The following is a 16,515-nucleotide window of genomic DNA, read 5'->3' as shown; positions in this document are numbered from 1 at the left end:
CTGAGCCTGGACCAAATTATAGTGTATTAGCCAGGAATGCTGTCCAATTCTCAGTTATGTCCTCCGAGAACTCACTCTGCGCATCAGGCAAACTCTCCACACAACAGAGGCAGGCCTATAAATTTCCACAAATTGCAGTCTGCAGAGCCAGAACAGAAACTGAAGGATCTCTAAGAGCCTCAATACAATGGTCCTGACGATCATGAGGGTTGTGCTGTCCTTTATTGGGATGGCTGTCTTGGTCACTAGTGACCATGGTGTCCACTGGAAGCTGGTAAAAGGTGAGCCATAACTAGCTATTCTAAGGGGCACATCCAGGTGCTGCCACTGAGCCTCTATAAGCTCCTTAAGGTCCTCATTAAATTGAGTGACCTGCTCCCCTCTTCCTTGGAGCTGCTGGCTTCCCTTCAAGCCCCAACCAGCACAAACACTTGGGAAGTCAGAAAGGACAGCTTCTGCCTGTGAAAAATCTGGACATCCTCCTCAAAACCCTCAACATGAGAAGCACAACTTCCCAACTGTTCCAATCCCAATATGCAGGCATTTTGCACTGGCTAGTCTCAAGTCCAAGGGTTCCTGAGCAGAGGGGCTAGGCAAGTGTTGCTTCAGACAAAAGGCATGGTGAAGACAGTAAAACTCTGGGGAGAAGGGATGATCCCATTATCCTCCCCTGGTCATAGTCAGGGGCTCTTGACTGGGATTGCCTAGAAGTAGGAGCTTGACACCCTTCCTGCAAAAAAACCAAACCTTTCCCACCAAGGCCTGGGAGTGATGCACTGTGCTGCTTCAGTGTTCCCATTGGACCCCCTGTGGTCATAACTCTGCAGCAGATGAAAGCTTTCCTGTAGTGGTGGGCTCCAACAATGCCTCACACATGGCACTTGAGGGAGCTGCCAGTGCTGGCAAATTCCACACTTCCCTACAGTTGGAATGCCCTCCTGCGGGAGGTGATGAGGACAACAGTAATGGAATTCAAACATGCGTGGGATAAACAAAGGAATCCTGCTCAGAAGGAAGGGATCCCCAGAAGCTTAGCCGGTGGTGGGAGGCAGGGCAGACATACAGTCTGTGCCCTGAAAAAGACAGTTATAAATCAAGGTAAGGTATACACAAAAAATGGTACACGAGTTTCTCTTGTTGGGCAGACTGGATGGACCGTGCAGGTCTTGCTGCCGTCATCTACTATGTTAGTAACTTACTATGTATCAGACCCCCATCCCAAGCCCTCTGGCTGCCACACTGGGCAGAGCTACTCGAATCTGTTCAAAACGTTAAGCACTAGTTGCTGTTTCTGCTTGGAGAAAAGCTTAAGGAACCTCTCTACAAGGAAGAGGGGGCGAGGTGTGCAGCAATAGTTGGGGGAGGGACCCACAGCGGAGTATGCACCCCTTGGGCCCTTGATTCAATGGAGCCCCACAGCAGACAGGCAAGCACTTTATCCCCACCAAGGGACCAATTTTGTTCAGTTTTTTTTTAATGTTCTTAAGCTTCTGCTCACAGAAAGGGTATGATACATACCTGTAGCAGTTGTTCTCCGAGGACAGCAGGCTGATTGTTCTCACGACTGGGTGACGTCCGCGGCAGCCCCCACCAACCGGAAAGAAGCTTCGCGGGACGGTCGGCACGCAGGGCACGCCCACCGCGCATGCGCGGCCGTCTTCCCGCCCGTGCGCGACCGCTCCCGCCAGTTGAATGACTAGCAAAAAGATGAAACACACAACTCCAAAGAGGAGGAGGGAGGGTAGGTGAGAACAATCAGCCTGCTGTCCTCGGAGAACAACTGCTACAGGTATGTATCATACCCTTTCTCCGAGGACAAGCAGGCTGCTTGTTCTCACGACTGGGGTATCCCTAGCTCTCAGGCTCACTCAAAACAAGAACCCAGGTCAATGGAACCTCGCAACGGCGAGGGTATAACAGAGATTGACCTACGAAGAACAACTAACAGTGCAGCCTGACCAGAATAAATTCGGGTCCTGGAGGGTGGAGTTGGATTTACACCCCAAACAGATTCTGCAGCACCGACTGCCCGAACCGACTGTCGCGTCGGGTATCCTGCTGGAGGCAGTAATGAGATGTGAATGTGTGGACAGATGACCACGTCGCAGCCTTGCAGATCTCTTCAATAGTGGCTGACTTCAAGTGGGCCACCGACGCTGCCATGGCTCTGACACTATGAGCCGTGACATGACCCTCAAGAGTCAGCCCAGCCTGGGCGTAAGTGAAGGAAATGCAATCTGCTAGCCAATTGGAGATGGTGCGTTTCCCGACAGCGACCCCTAGCCTGTTAGGGTCGAAAGAAATAAACAATTGGGCGGACTGTCTGTTGGGCTGTGTCCGCTCCAAGTAGAAGGCCAATGCTCTCTTGCAGTCCAATGTGTGCAACTGACGTTCAGCAGGGCGGGTATGCGGCCTGGGGAAGAATGTTGGCAAGACAATTGACTGGTTAAGATGGAACTCCGACACCACCTTCGGCAGGAACTTTGGGTGGGTGCGGAGCACTACTCTGTTGTGATGAAATTTGGTATATGGAGCATGAGCTACCAGGGCTTGAAGCTCACTGACCCTACGAGCTGAAGTAACTGCCACCAAGAAAATGACCTTCCAGGTCAAGTACTTCATATGGCAGGTATTCAGTGGCTCAAAAGGAGGTTTCATCAGCTGGGTGAGGACGACGTTGAGATCCCATGACACTGTAGGAGGCTTGATAGGGGGCTTTGACAAAAGCAAGCCTCATGAATCGAACTACTAAAGGCTCTCCAGAGATGGCTTTACCTTCCACACGATAATGGTAAGCACTAATCGCACTAAGGTGATTCCTTACTGAGTTGGTCTTGAGGCCAGACTCTGATAAGTGCAGAAGGTATTCAAGCAGGTTCTGTGCAGGGCAAGAACGAGGTTCTAGGGCCATGCTCTCACACCACACGACAAACCTCCTCCACTTGAAAAAGTAACTCTTTTTAGTGGAATCCTTCCTAGAGGCAAGCAGGACCCGGGAGACACCCTCAGACAAACCCAACGCAGTGAAGTCTACGCTCTCAACATCCAGGCCGTGAGAGCCAGAGACTGAAGGTTGGGGTGCAGCAACGCTCCGCCGTTCTGCGAAATGAGAGTCGGAAAACACTCCAATCTCCACGGTTCTTTGGAGGACAACTCCAGAAGAAGAGGGAACCAGATCTGACGGGCCCAAAAGGGCGCGATCAGAATCATGGTGCCGCGGTCTTGCTTGAGCTTCAGTAAGGTCTTCCCCACCAAAGGTATGGGAGGATAAGCATACAGGAGGCCGGTCCCCCAATGGAGGAGAAAGGCATCCGACGCTAGCCTGCCGTGTGCCTGAAGTCTGGAACAGAACAGAGGCAGCTTGTGGTTGGTCTGAGAGGCGAAAAGGTCCACCGAGGGGGTGCCCCACGCTCGGAAGATCTTGCGTACCACTCTGGCATGGAGCGACCACTCGTGCGGTTGCATGACTCTGCTCAGTCTGTCGGCCAGACTGTTGTTTACGCCTGCCAGGTACGTGGCTTGGAGGAGCATGCCGAACCGACACGCCCAACGCCACATCCCGACGGCCTCCTGGCACAGGGGGCGAGATCCGGTGCCCCCCTGCTTGTTGACGTAATACATTGCAACCTGATTGTCTGTCCGAATTTGGATAATTTGGCAGGACAGCCGATCTCTGAAAGCCTTCAGTGCGTTCCAGATCGCTCGGAGCTCCAGGAGGTTGATCTGCAGATCCTTTTCCTGGAGGGACCACAGACCCTGGGTGTGAAGCCCATCGACATGGGCTCCCCACCCCAGGCGAGATGCATCCGTCGTCAGCACTTTCGTGGGCTGCGGAATTTGGAATGGACGTCCCAGGGTCAAATTGGTCCGGATGGTCCACCAGAGCAGTGAAGTGCGGCAACTGGTGGAGAGGCGGATGACATCTTCTAGATTCCCGGTGGCTTGGAACCACTGGGAAGCTAGGGTCCATTGAGCAGATCTCATGTGAAGACGAGCCATGGGAGTCACATGAACTGGGAAGGCCATATGACCCAGAAGTCTCAACATCTGCCGAGCTGTGATCTGCTGAGACGCTCTGGTCTGCGAAGCCAGGGCCAAGAGATTGGTGGCCCTCGCTTCGGGAAGGTAGGCCTGAGCCGTCTGGGAATTCAGCAGCGCTCCTATGAATTCCAGGGACTGAGTTGGCTGGAGATGGGACTTTGGGTAATTTATCACAAACCCCAGCAGCTCCAGAAGTTGAATAGTGCACTGCATGGACCGGAGGGCTCCTGCCTCCGAGGTGTTCTTGACCAGCCAATTGTCGAGATATGGGAACACGTGCACTCCCAGCTTGCGTAGGTAGGCTGCTACCACCACGAGGCACTTTGTAAACACTCGTGGGGCAGAGGCGAGCCCAAAGGGCAGCACACAATACTGAAAGTGCCGTGCGCCCAGGCGGAATCTGAGATACTGTCTGTGAGCTGGCAGTATCGGGATGTGAGTGTATGCGTCCTTTAAATCCAGGGAACATAGCCAATCGTTTTTCTGAATCATTGGCAGAAGGGTGCCCAAGGAAAGCATCCTGAACTTTTCTTTGACCAGGAATTTGTTCAGGCCTCTCAGGTCTAGGATGGGACGCATCCCCCCTGTTTTCTTTTCCACAAGGAAGTACCTGGAATAGAATCCCTGCCCTTCCTGCCCGGGTGGTACGGGCTCGACCGCATTGGCGCTGAGAAGGGCGGAGAGTTCCTCTGCAAGTACCTGCTTGTGATGGGAGCTGAAAGACTGAGCTCCCGGAGGACAATTTGGAGGCAGGGAGGCCAAATTCAGGGCGTATCCGCACCGCACTATTTGGAGAACCCACTGGTCGGAGGTTATGAGAGGCCACCTTTGGTGAAAGAATTTTAACCTCCCTCCTACCGGCAGGTCGTCCGGTACGGACACTTGTAGGGCGGCTATGTTCCCATGGATCCAGTCAAAAGCCCGTCCCCGGCTTTTGCTGTGGAGGCGCAGGGGGCTGCTTAGGCGCACGCTGTTGACGAGAACGAGCGCGCTGGGGCTGTCCCTGTGCCTGACGAGGCCTTCGGGCCGGCTGGTTGTACCTACGCTTTGCAAAAGAATAGGGTGCAGCCTGCCGGGCCCGGGAAAAACGCCCGCCCGTGGGGGCGGGTGCTGAAGGCGCCCGGTGGGAGAGCTTGTCGAGAGCGGTTTCCCGCTGATGCAGTTGGTCAACCATCTGCTCGACCTTCTCACCAAAAATGTTATCCCCCGGCAAGGGACGTCAGCCAGTCTCTGCTGGGTGCGGTTGTCCAGGTCAGAGGCACGCAGCCATGAGAGCCTGCGCATCACTATACCTTGGGCCGCAGCACGAGATGCCACGTCACAGGTGTCAAAAATCCCCCTGGACAGGAACTTTCTGCACGCCTTCAGCTGCCTGACCACCTCCTGATAAGGCCTGGACTGCTCCGGCGGGAGCTTGTCGACCAGGTCCGCCAGCTGTTGCACATTGGTCCGCATGTGGATGCTCATATAGAGCAGGTAGGATTGGATGCGGGTCACGAGCATGGAGGATTGGTAGGCCTTCCTCCCAAACGAGTCCAGAGTGCGAGACTCCCGCCCCGGGGGCGCCGAGGCGGTATCCCTCGAACTCCGTGCCCTCTTGAGAGCAGAATCCACGACCGCTGAGTCATGGGGCAACTGGGGCCGCATGAGCTCTGGGTCAGAGTGGATCCTGTACTGGGACTCTGCTTTCTTGGGAATGGTGGGGTTAGTTAATGGTCGCACCCAGTTCCGAAGCAGCGTCTCCTTCAGGACATTGTGCAGCGGTACCGTGGAGGACTCTCTAGGTGGTGATGTATAGTCGAGGACCTCGAGCATCTCGGCTCTTCCACAGAGACCACGGGAAAGGGAATGCTGATAGACATATCCCGCACAAAGGAGGCAAAGGAGAGACTCTCAGGAGGTGAGAGCTTCCTCTCCGGTGACGGCGTGGGGTCCGAGGGAAGGCCCGTAGACTCCTCGGAGGAGAAATATCTCGGGTCCTCCTCTTCCCCCCACGAGTCCTCGTCCTTGGACATTAGCTCATGTAGCTGAGTCCGGTACCGGGCCCGGCTCGACGTCGAGGCACCGAGGTCTCGGTGTCGTCGAGCGGTGGACTCCCGCGCCGGCGGGGACGGAGCTCCCTCCATCGACGTCGACGGGGACTCCACCTGCGTGGCGGTCGAGACCGGCACCGCAAGCGGCGGCGGTGTCGACAGCCCCGGCGCCGGGCTAGAGCTCGCCGGCGCCACAGTCATCGGCGCCGGGGGCGCAAGCACCCCCGACGCCGGCACAGCCTGGCGCATCAGCCCTTCAAGGATCCCCGGAAGGATGGCTGAGGCACTCGTCCAGGCCCGCTGCCGGGAAAGGCGGTGGGGCCGGTAAGGGTGTCGGTGCCAGAAGCTGTTGGGAGCCAGGAGACGGCACCGAGGTGCCGGAACCCCGACGCGTCGGTACCTCCACAACCGACGGAGACCTCTCCTCTCGATGATGACGCTTCGGCGTCGACTCCTCTTCAGAATGCACCGAGGGCGTCCGGTGACGGCGCTTCTTATCCTTTTTCCGATGCACGTCACCGGCGCCGGAGGGCATGGAGGAGGAGGTCGATCCCCCTCGGTCTCGAGGTACCGGGTCAGACAGGGTTCGGTCCCGTGGCTCACGAGCTGAGGGAGTGACCGGGGCCGACTGCCCACGCGGCCTCTCAACCCCACTCTCACCGGCGGGCCGACGGGACCTGTTCTCCTGGGGTCGCTGCCATCGGTGCCGATGTCTCGGGCATCGATACCGGTACCGAAGAACCGGCCTTCGATACCGATGCCGTCGAGGTCGACGTCGAGGGGCCGGCGCAAGTTCCAAAAAGACGGTCCCGCAGAACTTGCCTCGCAACCTGAGTCCGTTTCCGGAGACCGAGACACAAAGCACACGACTTGAGATTGTGCTCCGGCCCGAGGCACTGGAGGCACCAAGCGTGGGTGTCGGTCTGCGAGATCGGCCGGCCGCAGCGACCACACTTTTTAAATCCACTCGGGACCTTCGAGGACATCGACGGAAAAATCACGTCGGCGAAGTCAAAGTCGGCAATGGTGGCTAAAATCACACCACGAAAAAATTAACCGACCGAGCGGCCACTAGGCCGCAACGTGGCGTCCCCGCTAGAAGCGAGGGAAAAGGGGAGCGCGTGCTCCACACGCGCAAAATTCTTTTTTTTTTTTTTTTTTTTTTTAAACAATACAAAAGAAAAAGGAAACCGAACGGTAATCCAAAAGAGACGATCCGCGTAAACGCGGTCGAAAAATCCGGCGGCTGAACAGAGAGAGAGGCAAACGCACAACTCTCTCCAGTCGCGGAAAAAAAGGAACTGGCGGGAGCGGTCGCGCACGGGCGGGAAGATGGCCGCGCATGCGCGGTGGGCGTGCCCTGCGTGCCGACCGTCCCGCGAAGCTTCTTTCCGGTTGGTGGGGGCTGCCGCGGACGTCACCCAGTCGTGAGAACAAGCAGCCTGCTTGTCCTCGGAGAAAATAAAGTTCTCTTCAAGTAGCCCCAAAAAGCCCACACATCTGTCTGCACAGTCACCTACCTACCATCTGCTGAGGAGACAAATACCAAGTGGCACAGGGCTACAGAGCTTTAATAGTGACATCACTAGTAGTTTCTCAGTCTCCGTCTGCTGGTAGAACATATACCCACTAGTAGGGAATGGTCTGGAGCAGATGCTAAGAGCGAGCCTATCAGGGCCGGTCTTAGGCAGAGGCGACCAAGGCGACCGCATAGGGCCCCGCACGGCACGCCTAAGGGGGTCCCGCACAGCGCCTCAACTCTGCCTCCGCTCGCCTGAGATGATCCCCATTCCCACGGCTCGGCCACTCCGCTCCCGCCACCACCGGCGCGGCATCCACCCCCAGCTTGGGCCCGCTACTAATTTTAGTGGACTTGAACTGAATAATTTCTGGGGAAGGGGAGGTTTCATGATAGCATTGTGCTTATTTCAATTAGTTTTTTTTGTACAAGTTTAGGTCTTTATTTGAAATTTCGTAAATAAAAAAAATGTTCTAAAAATGGAATAATCTTATCAATGGGGTGGAGCTAGGGTAGGTGGAGCTAGGATGGGGCCCCACCAAATTGGTCTGCATAGGGCCCCACACTTGCTAAGACCGGCCCTGGAGCCTATTGCTTAGAATCTGTTGAGTTCTTCCAGATGATCCATACAGGCCACAGAGATATGCTTGATCGTTACAGTTTCAGCATTACCTTTGTTCATAGCCGTTACAAAAAAAAAAAAAAAAAACCCCCAATTGCTTACCAAATGTTTTGTCATTTTTCGATTCACCTTCACAACATTCTTGGCAATGTGCTGCATAACAGGATTAAGGTCACTTATACTGTATGATGTATAGTGCTGTAATGTGGGTGTCTGGGGAGGGGAGAAAAACGACATTACCAGGATGCAACAAAAACTGGTAATTCTCCAGTTGGAAACCTATTAGGTAGGTATTAGCAGTAGCTTACAGAATTTGAAATGCATCAAGAGAGACACTAGAACATGATGCACTAAGATACCTTTCATAAAGCATGCAAAGCTGTTTCACAGTACATTGAGCCTGCAAAAAGGTGGGAAAATGTGATACAAATGCAATAAGTTTAGTATGAATACTAGCCAACTAAATTGGTGTTCCAACATAGAAGTTCCCTGTGGACAGCTGGCTAGGCGATTAGGCATGTAACCACTTAGGTATGTTGTGTTGAGACTTACCCAGTCACCACTATCCAGAACTTTAAGTGCCAAGCAAAATGCAGCAGCAGCAATCTGAGAAGGCAGGTAGTGTACCATATCATAGTCGACCATGACGAGTTCCATGAAGTACTTTGCCAGAGTGTGGTGCTCTGAGCTGGCCTAGAAATGAACCATGTATATTCAAGATGTTTACTTGGAACCCAGTGTTAGCCTTGCCTACTTGATAACAGAAGTATAAGCTTACTACAGAAGCTAGTATTTAAGAGGAACGAGCAGCTTCAGAATGAACCTAAAAGTGGTAATCAGAAAGTACACTCTTCCACCACCCTCTCCATGCTAATCAAGCACTCTGAACAAAGAGGGTGCCTCACATCCATCTTGGGGCCATGGCAGCACCACTGAAATAGAGCGAAATGTTAAAAACCCCAAAACAAAACACACAAACAGTATGCTTTTGAGGAGGACATAAGAAGTAACCCACAAAAGTTAAAACGTGGACCAATGCTTATCAGTTAAGATTCCTACACCCCAAATGCATCATTTTCTGCACATTAAGAAGCCAGCCAATATGCAGACCAGAAGAGTCTTGGGTTAACAAGTGAGGATCAAGCTGGCAGAACAGTAAAACAAGATGGTGTTGAGGCCAGAAAGATGCTTGGCTACATAGAGGTAGCTCAATGTCATGTGTGGGGGGGGGGGGGATCATGAAAAAAAATCCAAATTATGTAATTTCCCAGCAGTAAATGTATCAAATTCTCCCATTCAACTCGTTAGTTATTGGGAAAATGTGTTTTGGGACCATCAGAATGGCATCATGCTTTTGTTCCTTCAAATGCCTTAAGACTTATTAAAAAAAATGCATAAAACTCGAATATATTGTTTTACTTACGCTTCCAAGCAAAAACTATTTCAGAAACTGATTTAGAATGCAAAACCTGGCCATGTCAGCAGTGTTTTTGCTTGGAAGCTTAAAGTTTTCCTGAAAGATTATGCATCATTTTATAAAACAGACTGAAGGATTAAAAGCATTGGAAGGAGCAAATTGGTCCCAAATAAAAAATGTACAATTGAATGGGGGATGTTTGTCTGATCGAGCAGTGTCCATTAACAGATCAAGTGTTATGGAAACATCCAGGACTTTAAAAGCTTCTGAAAAGTATAAAGCATTTTGGAGTTCCAATACTCAAAATACCCGAGAACTCAGCAGGGAAAGCTGTCAGGAAAAAAAGTTTGATGGACAGAAATCAGAGTTCAGCAGCATAGGATAAACAGAGGGATCCCTCTGTTCAACCCAGTCCTCAAGGCCAGATTTTCAGGATATCTGGATGTATACACCATCTCCACTGTATGCAAATTTCATGTTGTGGGTACTCAAAATATGGTTTTGTCCCAAGGACTAATTGAGCACCCCTGCTATAGAGTATTTCCACTCCAAGCACTTGCAGGTTACCTCTTGTCACACTAACTAACTAAGTAGCAGGTATAGCCCTGGCCACCTTTCTGGAGGACTGTGGTACCTGTCATGACTAGGTTCATATGAATTAGTGAGGCTTGTGGCTGTTAGTGCATGAGTGTCTGTAGGCCTACATGTCATTCAGATTATACAAGCATGAATCAAGGTATGGCTAGGCCTGTGTACATTAACTGGACCCTACAGGAGAGTTCTTAAAGGAACAGTCACCATGCTTTAATTAGCAGTTACTTTTAACAAATTCAAGATCAAAGTTCTGCTATATTGAAATCACCTGAAAGAATGGTTAACATTTTAACCTTTAAGGGTTATGCTTTCCAAATTAGAATACACATTAAACACTAAATTGTGTAAGCAAGGTAGCGTACAGACTCACCTCCCCAATCTTGGATGCTCTCCTCAAGAAGTGCAGTGGTAAAGGCCGGCCTAGACTAAAGTCCAGGACTTTAAGGATTTTCACCTCCATATTCCTGATCTGGCTATTTGTGTAGCTTTGGCCTGTTACATGAGCAAAGTCACCAATTTCTGGTGGATACATCTCCTCATATTTGGAGGCAATGAACATTGCTGTCACACCTACCAGTTGCAGGAGTCCCTTAGAAACAGGATTAACCTAGAACAGTTAGAATTTAGTTTGACATGTGAATATTGACTTAGTAGGCCATAAAGTCAGATTAGTATTACAGATAAGTTACCCCAAGACTGGCCATGCCTACAGTTTCCATTTCAGTAGCAATAGTCATATGGTGACAGAACTAGTATATAGTTATACTGCTGCATATTCCAAGGTGGTATACTACAAAAATAAGTAGCACATGTAATTATTGCAGTAAACGTTTGACAGTAGTAAACTATGCAATAAGTATATGGCAACACCTTACAGAGCCTAGGGTGTAGCAGAAATTGGACAAACCTGGAGTTAAATAGGAAAACAGTAAACATTTTCATAAGACAAAAAAGTATAAGAAAATTCTCATAGCAGGAATAGATAAGCAAGTCCCTCTACAGTATGTGTAACTGGTCATGCGTGCGATTAGTCAATTGCTTCTTCCATTAAAGGAAGAGAGCTCAGCTTTTACCTGCTTGCTGATATGTTTAATACCTCATTTAAACCATCTGCAGAGTAAACCTGCAAAGGGAAAATTAGGTTCTTACCATGATAATTCTTTCCTTTAGTCATAGCAGATGAAGCCATTACGTATGGGTTGTGTCCAACCAGCAGGGGGAGATAGAGAGCACTCAGTTTTTCACAGTGCCTCATGGCCAGCTAGCTCCACTGCCTCTTCAGTATGGCAAACCGCTGTGAGGAAAGTTCATGTTATTCCCATTGCGAACGATAGCCCCTTAAGGGCATAAACTCCAAAAAAGGAGGGAATGAACTCATCCTCCACTTTGTATAAACTGAGGGAATACTTGCATCCTCCTGGAGGGAATGAACTCATCCTCCTATAACAAGAATCCTGAAGACTTGTTTTCTGACTCTCCAAGGAAGGAATATAACTTCAGGAAACAACAGCACCTAAAATCAGAATCACTGCAATACAGACAATCATACAGGGAGGGCTCATGGCTTCATCTGCTATGACTAAAGGAAAGAAAATTATGGTAAGAACCTAATTTTCCCTTCCTTGTCATCGAGCAGATGAAGCCATTATGTATGTGATGTAACAAAGCAATCCCTAAATAGGGTGGGAACAAGCCACACCATGCGCTAGCACCTGTGCTCCAAAACGTGCATCCCTCCTGGCAGCCACATCCAGCCTGTAATGTTGGGCAAAAGAGCATAGAAGCCCATGTTGCAGCACTGCAAATCTCATGAAGAGATAGTGCTCCAGTTTCCGCCCAAGAAGAGGAAATCGCTCGTTGAATGTGCCTTAAAGGCTTCAGGCAGAGCCCGGCCAGACAGCAGATATGCTGAAAAGATAGCTTCTTTGAGCCAACAGGCAATAGTGGCTTTAGGCGCTGAAGACCCTCTGCGAGGACCTGCAAACAGCACAAAAAGATGATCAGAGGTCCTGAAAGAATTTGTAATTCGCAGATACTGCAACAGAGTCCTGCGCACATCCAAAAGGTGCAACTGCCCAAATTAATCTGGAAACTCCTCCTCAAAGGAGGGAAGAAAAACAGGCTGGTTTAGGTGAAACGCTGAAACCACCTTAGGCATGAAGGAAGGCATGGTCCGAACCGTGACCCCCGACTGAAAATTGCAGAAAAGGGTCTCTACAGGACAGTGCCTGGAGCTCTGACACCCGTCTCGCCGAGGTAATGGCCACTAAAAAGAGGGCCTTCAGTGTCAAATCTTTCTCTGAAGCACGCCGAAGCGGTTCAAAGGGAGCCCCCTGAAGGGCCTTCAATACTAACCCCAGGTTCCAAGCTGGACAAGGTGCCCGCACGGGAGGACGGAGCCAAAGCACCCCTCTAAGAAACTGCCACATCTGGATGAGCAGCTGACACGCCTTCAACCTTGCCACACAGGGAGGCCAATGCTGCCACTTGCACCCGCAGGGAATTATAGGTCAAGCCTTTGTGTACACCATCCTGCAAAAAGTCCAGAATCGGCGAGACAGGAGCCCACAATGGAGAAAGCGCTCTTGAAACACACCAGACTTCAAACTGGTGTCAAATCCTGGCATAAGCCACGGAAGTGGAGCGCTTATGGGCCTGGAGAGTGGAAATTACCTTGAGTAGCCTCTCTCAATTGCGCCCTCTCAATCGCCATGCCATAAGACCAAAGCGGCAGGCGTCCTCCATGGCCACCGGACCCTGTGACAACAGGTGCGGAACCAGAGGTAACGGAAAGGGAGCCTCCAACAGCATCTGTCGGAGGTCCGCATACCAAGGCCTCCTGGGCCAATCCGGGGCGATGAGCACTCGCCCTATCAAGGGCCACGGAGGGAAGACATACAGCAAGCCCAGGGGCCAGGGTTGAGCCAAGGCATCCAACCCGGCAGAGCGAAGATCCCTCCGTCTGCTGAAGAAGCACGGGACTTTGGCATTGGAACTGGTCACCATAAGATCCATCACTGGCTTGCCCCATTTGGCACATATCTGCAGGAATACATTGTCTGCTAGTTCCCACTCCGCTGGATCGATCTAATGCCTGCTTAGATAGTCGGCTTGCATGTTGCTCTGACCTGCAATGTGAGCTGCTGACAGGGACTGTAGATGCAGTTCGGCCCAGTGGTAAATTTATTCGGCCTGCGCGGCTAGAGCTCTGCACTGAGTGCTGCCTTGTCGATTTATGTAGGCCACTGCTGTCGTGTTGTCTGACATCACTCGGACAGCCAATCCTTCCAGGGTCACTTGAAAGGCCAGAAGAGCCAGAAACACTGCTTTCAACTCCAGGCGGTTGATAGACCACTGACTCGTCGGGCATCCACAGACCCTGGGCATGCTTCCCCTGGCAATGTGCGCCCCAGCCCTTCAGGCTGGCATCTGTCACCACTAGGCACCAATCAGGGAGTGCCAGCGGCATTCCCCCCCCGCAACATGCTGTCCGAGAGCCACCACTCCATACTGAGGCGGGCCGCAGGGAGCTAAGAAAGTCTGCACTGATAATCCTGAGATACTGGAGACCATCGTTGAAGTAGGGAATACTGTAGAGGTCTCAGGTGCGCTCTTGCCCATGGCACCACTTCCAAGGTGGCAGTCATAGATCCCAACAGCTGGACAATGTCCCAAGCTCGCGGGCGGGGCATCCTCAGGAGCAGACGGACCTGATTCTGAAGCTTGCACTGCCTTTGCTCGGGAAGAAACACTATTCGGTATCCGTCTGATCAGGTCCAAGACCCACTGATCTGCGGAGATTTTGGCCCTCTCCTCGAAAAGAGGGAAAGTCTTCCTCCGATGACAGGAAACGAGGAGGGGGCCGGTGCACCATCATTGAGGGTCGCCCCTGAACCAGCAGCTGTGGAACATTTGTCTGAGCGAAAGGAGTCTCTGCTGAAAGCAGGCACGCGAAGTGAACCCAGCAGCACGCCCCGGGCGGTACCTTCTAGCTTCACAGAAGCGAGGTCTGTAAGAGCAGCGGACCGCCTGAACCTTAGAGGAAGGCTTCGGCCTATCTTCAGGCAAGCACTGAGGTTTGGAATCCCCCAGGCCTTTAACAATGTTTTCCAGCTCCTCACCAAACAGGAGAAGGCCTTGAAAGGGCAACTTCACCAACCTTTGCTTAGAGGCCATGTCTGCCGCCCAATGTCACAGCCAAAGAGTGCGGCGAGCGACCACTGCTACAGCCATTTGTTTAGCCGAAGCTCTGACCATAAAGGGCGTCAGCCAAAAAGGACAAGGCTGACTCCATCCGCGGAGCCACTTCAGATAAGGTCTCCGCTCCATCACCGGGCTGTTCCACTGCCTGCTGTAACCCAGCCAGGCAGGCTCTAGCAGCATAACTGCATGCAGACGCCCGAACAGAGAGACCTGCCAAATCAAAGGACCGCTTCAGAGTTGAATCAAGCCTGCGGTCTTGAATATCCTTCAGGGCAACACCTTCAATGGGGAAGGTAGTTGTCACAGCCGTGACCAGGGCATCCACTTTAGGCATTGCAAAGCGAGCCAAATGTTCCTCACTCAGAGGGTATAATTGCCCCATAGCCCTGGCAACCTTCAAAGGTCCCTAGGCGTCAGCCCATTGAGCCGAAATAAGCTCTTGGATGGAGTCATGCAAAGGAAAGGCTTGAGCAGGCTTTCTGGTACTAGCCATCCTTGGATTAACAGAGGCTGTGCCACTGCCAGGATCTTCAATTGAGAGGGCTTGTAAGGCATCTGAAATAAGCGCTGGCAGCTCCTCACGGTGGAAAATCCTCACCACAGACGGATCACGCTCCTGTGGCAATTCTGCACCAGACTCTGGCTCCTCAGCCCAAGAGGTTCTGCCAGACCCCTAAGAATCCTCATAGCCCGACCACGGGGGGGGGGGGGGGGGGGGGGGGGGCAGGCAGAGGGTCCGAAGATCCCTGTGGAAGAGCTCTTTTAAGCATGTACGCCCTATGCAGCATTAAAACAAAATCAGGGGAGAAAACCGCTCCCTGACCGCCCGGATCCTGCCTAGGGTTATCAGCTTTATTAGCCTCACTCAGAGGACCCCCCCCCCCCCCCCCCCCCCCCCCCCCCCCAGATTCAGGGCTCTCCATCGCAACAGAGGCCGCGCCATGTGGGAAATCCAAAATGGCGTCTGCTGCCAGCTCAGAGCGCAAAAGATTGCCGCTTGCCATGCTTGGGCCAGCTCTACCGTCTGTACAGCACAAATTAGAGCCCCGCTGCTGATTTGCGCTTGCCACATTTAAAACAGCGCTTTAGTCTCCGCAGCCATCGCCGAAAACGGCGGTGAAATTCAAAAATGGCGGTTCGTGCCAAAATGTCCCGATTGTGGGCCCACCCCGGAGAAGTCAGAAAACTTACCTCACTAGACTGAGTATCACAGCTCTGGTCCTGCAGAAGAATCTCAAGAAAAAAACCTCTTTTCCAAGATAGCTGCGCTAAAGCATGACTTTTTTTTTTTTTTAACACTGAGGAAAGCAGAGGCAAAAAGAGGTAAATACACTCCGGAGGCTCAGATAAAAGTGGGAAATGCGAACCAATGTGCCTCCACTGAGTGGGAAAGGACAGGGAAAGGGCTGATCTATGTGCCTTCAAAGTGAAGCTACTATAGCCTCTAACACCCTGGCAAGCCAGGAGCCACCCCCCAGGCAGATTTTTGATGGAGCTCGAAGAAGCTGCAGCCACCCTGCTTGGGGAGATAGAGAATACTGAAGAGGCAGTGGAGCTAGCTGGCCATGAGGCACTGTGAAAAGTTGAGTGCTACCTCCCCCTGCTGGTTGATGGACAACCCATACGTAATGGCTTAATCTGCTTGATAAGGAAAAATGAGTTTTAACCTCTGTGGCAAGTATCTATTTTTCATAGCCTTTATTAATGCTTTGCATTTGACTTGCCAGTGCTTTTCTTCATTTGGGTCCTTTCCCCATTCTTTGAAGGATAATCTTGACTAATAGCCTTTTACTTCACTTTTTAACCATGCTGGCTGTCATTTTCTCCTTCCACCTTTGCAAATACATGGAATGCATCTGGAGTGGGTTTCCAAGATGGTATTTTTGAATAACTGCCACACCTATGTTTAAAACCACTACTTTCCTCATTAATTTTAGTCAGCCTTTTGAAAATTAAATGTAGCTACAGTAGGCTCATCCCAGATAGCTCAAACTTGATCATGTTATGATCACTGTTTCCCAGGGGACCCAACATTGTAACCTTGTACTATGCCTCCCCTCATTGGTTCCTGGACCAGTTGCTACAA

At 51.5% G+C, this 16,515-nt stretch overlaps 1 protein-coding gene across 1 annotated transcript in view; it reads right to left on the bottom strand.

Annotated features, from left to right (window-relative positions):
• The window catches only part of CCNB1 (cyclin B1), a 52,973-nt gene that overhangs the window by 17,844 nt on the left and 18,614 nt on the right, over positions 1-16,515 (bottom strand). Inside the window, exons 6-8 of the mRNA XM_030193219.1 lie at positions 10,597-10,833; positions 8,768-8,908; positions 8,318-8,428 (exon numbers count right to left, since the gene is read on the bottom strand). Coding sequence (XP_030049079.1) covers positions 8,318-8,428; positions 8,768-8,908; positions 10,597-10,833 — 489 coding nt within the window. The remainder of the gene's footprint in view (positions 1-8,317; positions 8,429-8,767; positions 8,909-10,596; positions 10,834-16,515) is intronic.

Source organism: Microcaecilia unicolor, chromosome 2 (genome assembly GCF_901765095.1).
Source record: "Microcaecilia unicolor chromosome 2, aMicUni1.1, whole genome shotgun sequence".
NCBI lineage: Eukaryota > Metazoa > Chordata > Amphibia > Gymnophiona > Siphonopidae > Microcaecilia > Microcaecilia unicolor.
The sequence above is the reverse complement of the archived record's forward strand: the minus strand, read 5'-3'. Positions and strand labels throughout refer to the sequence as shown.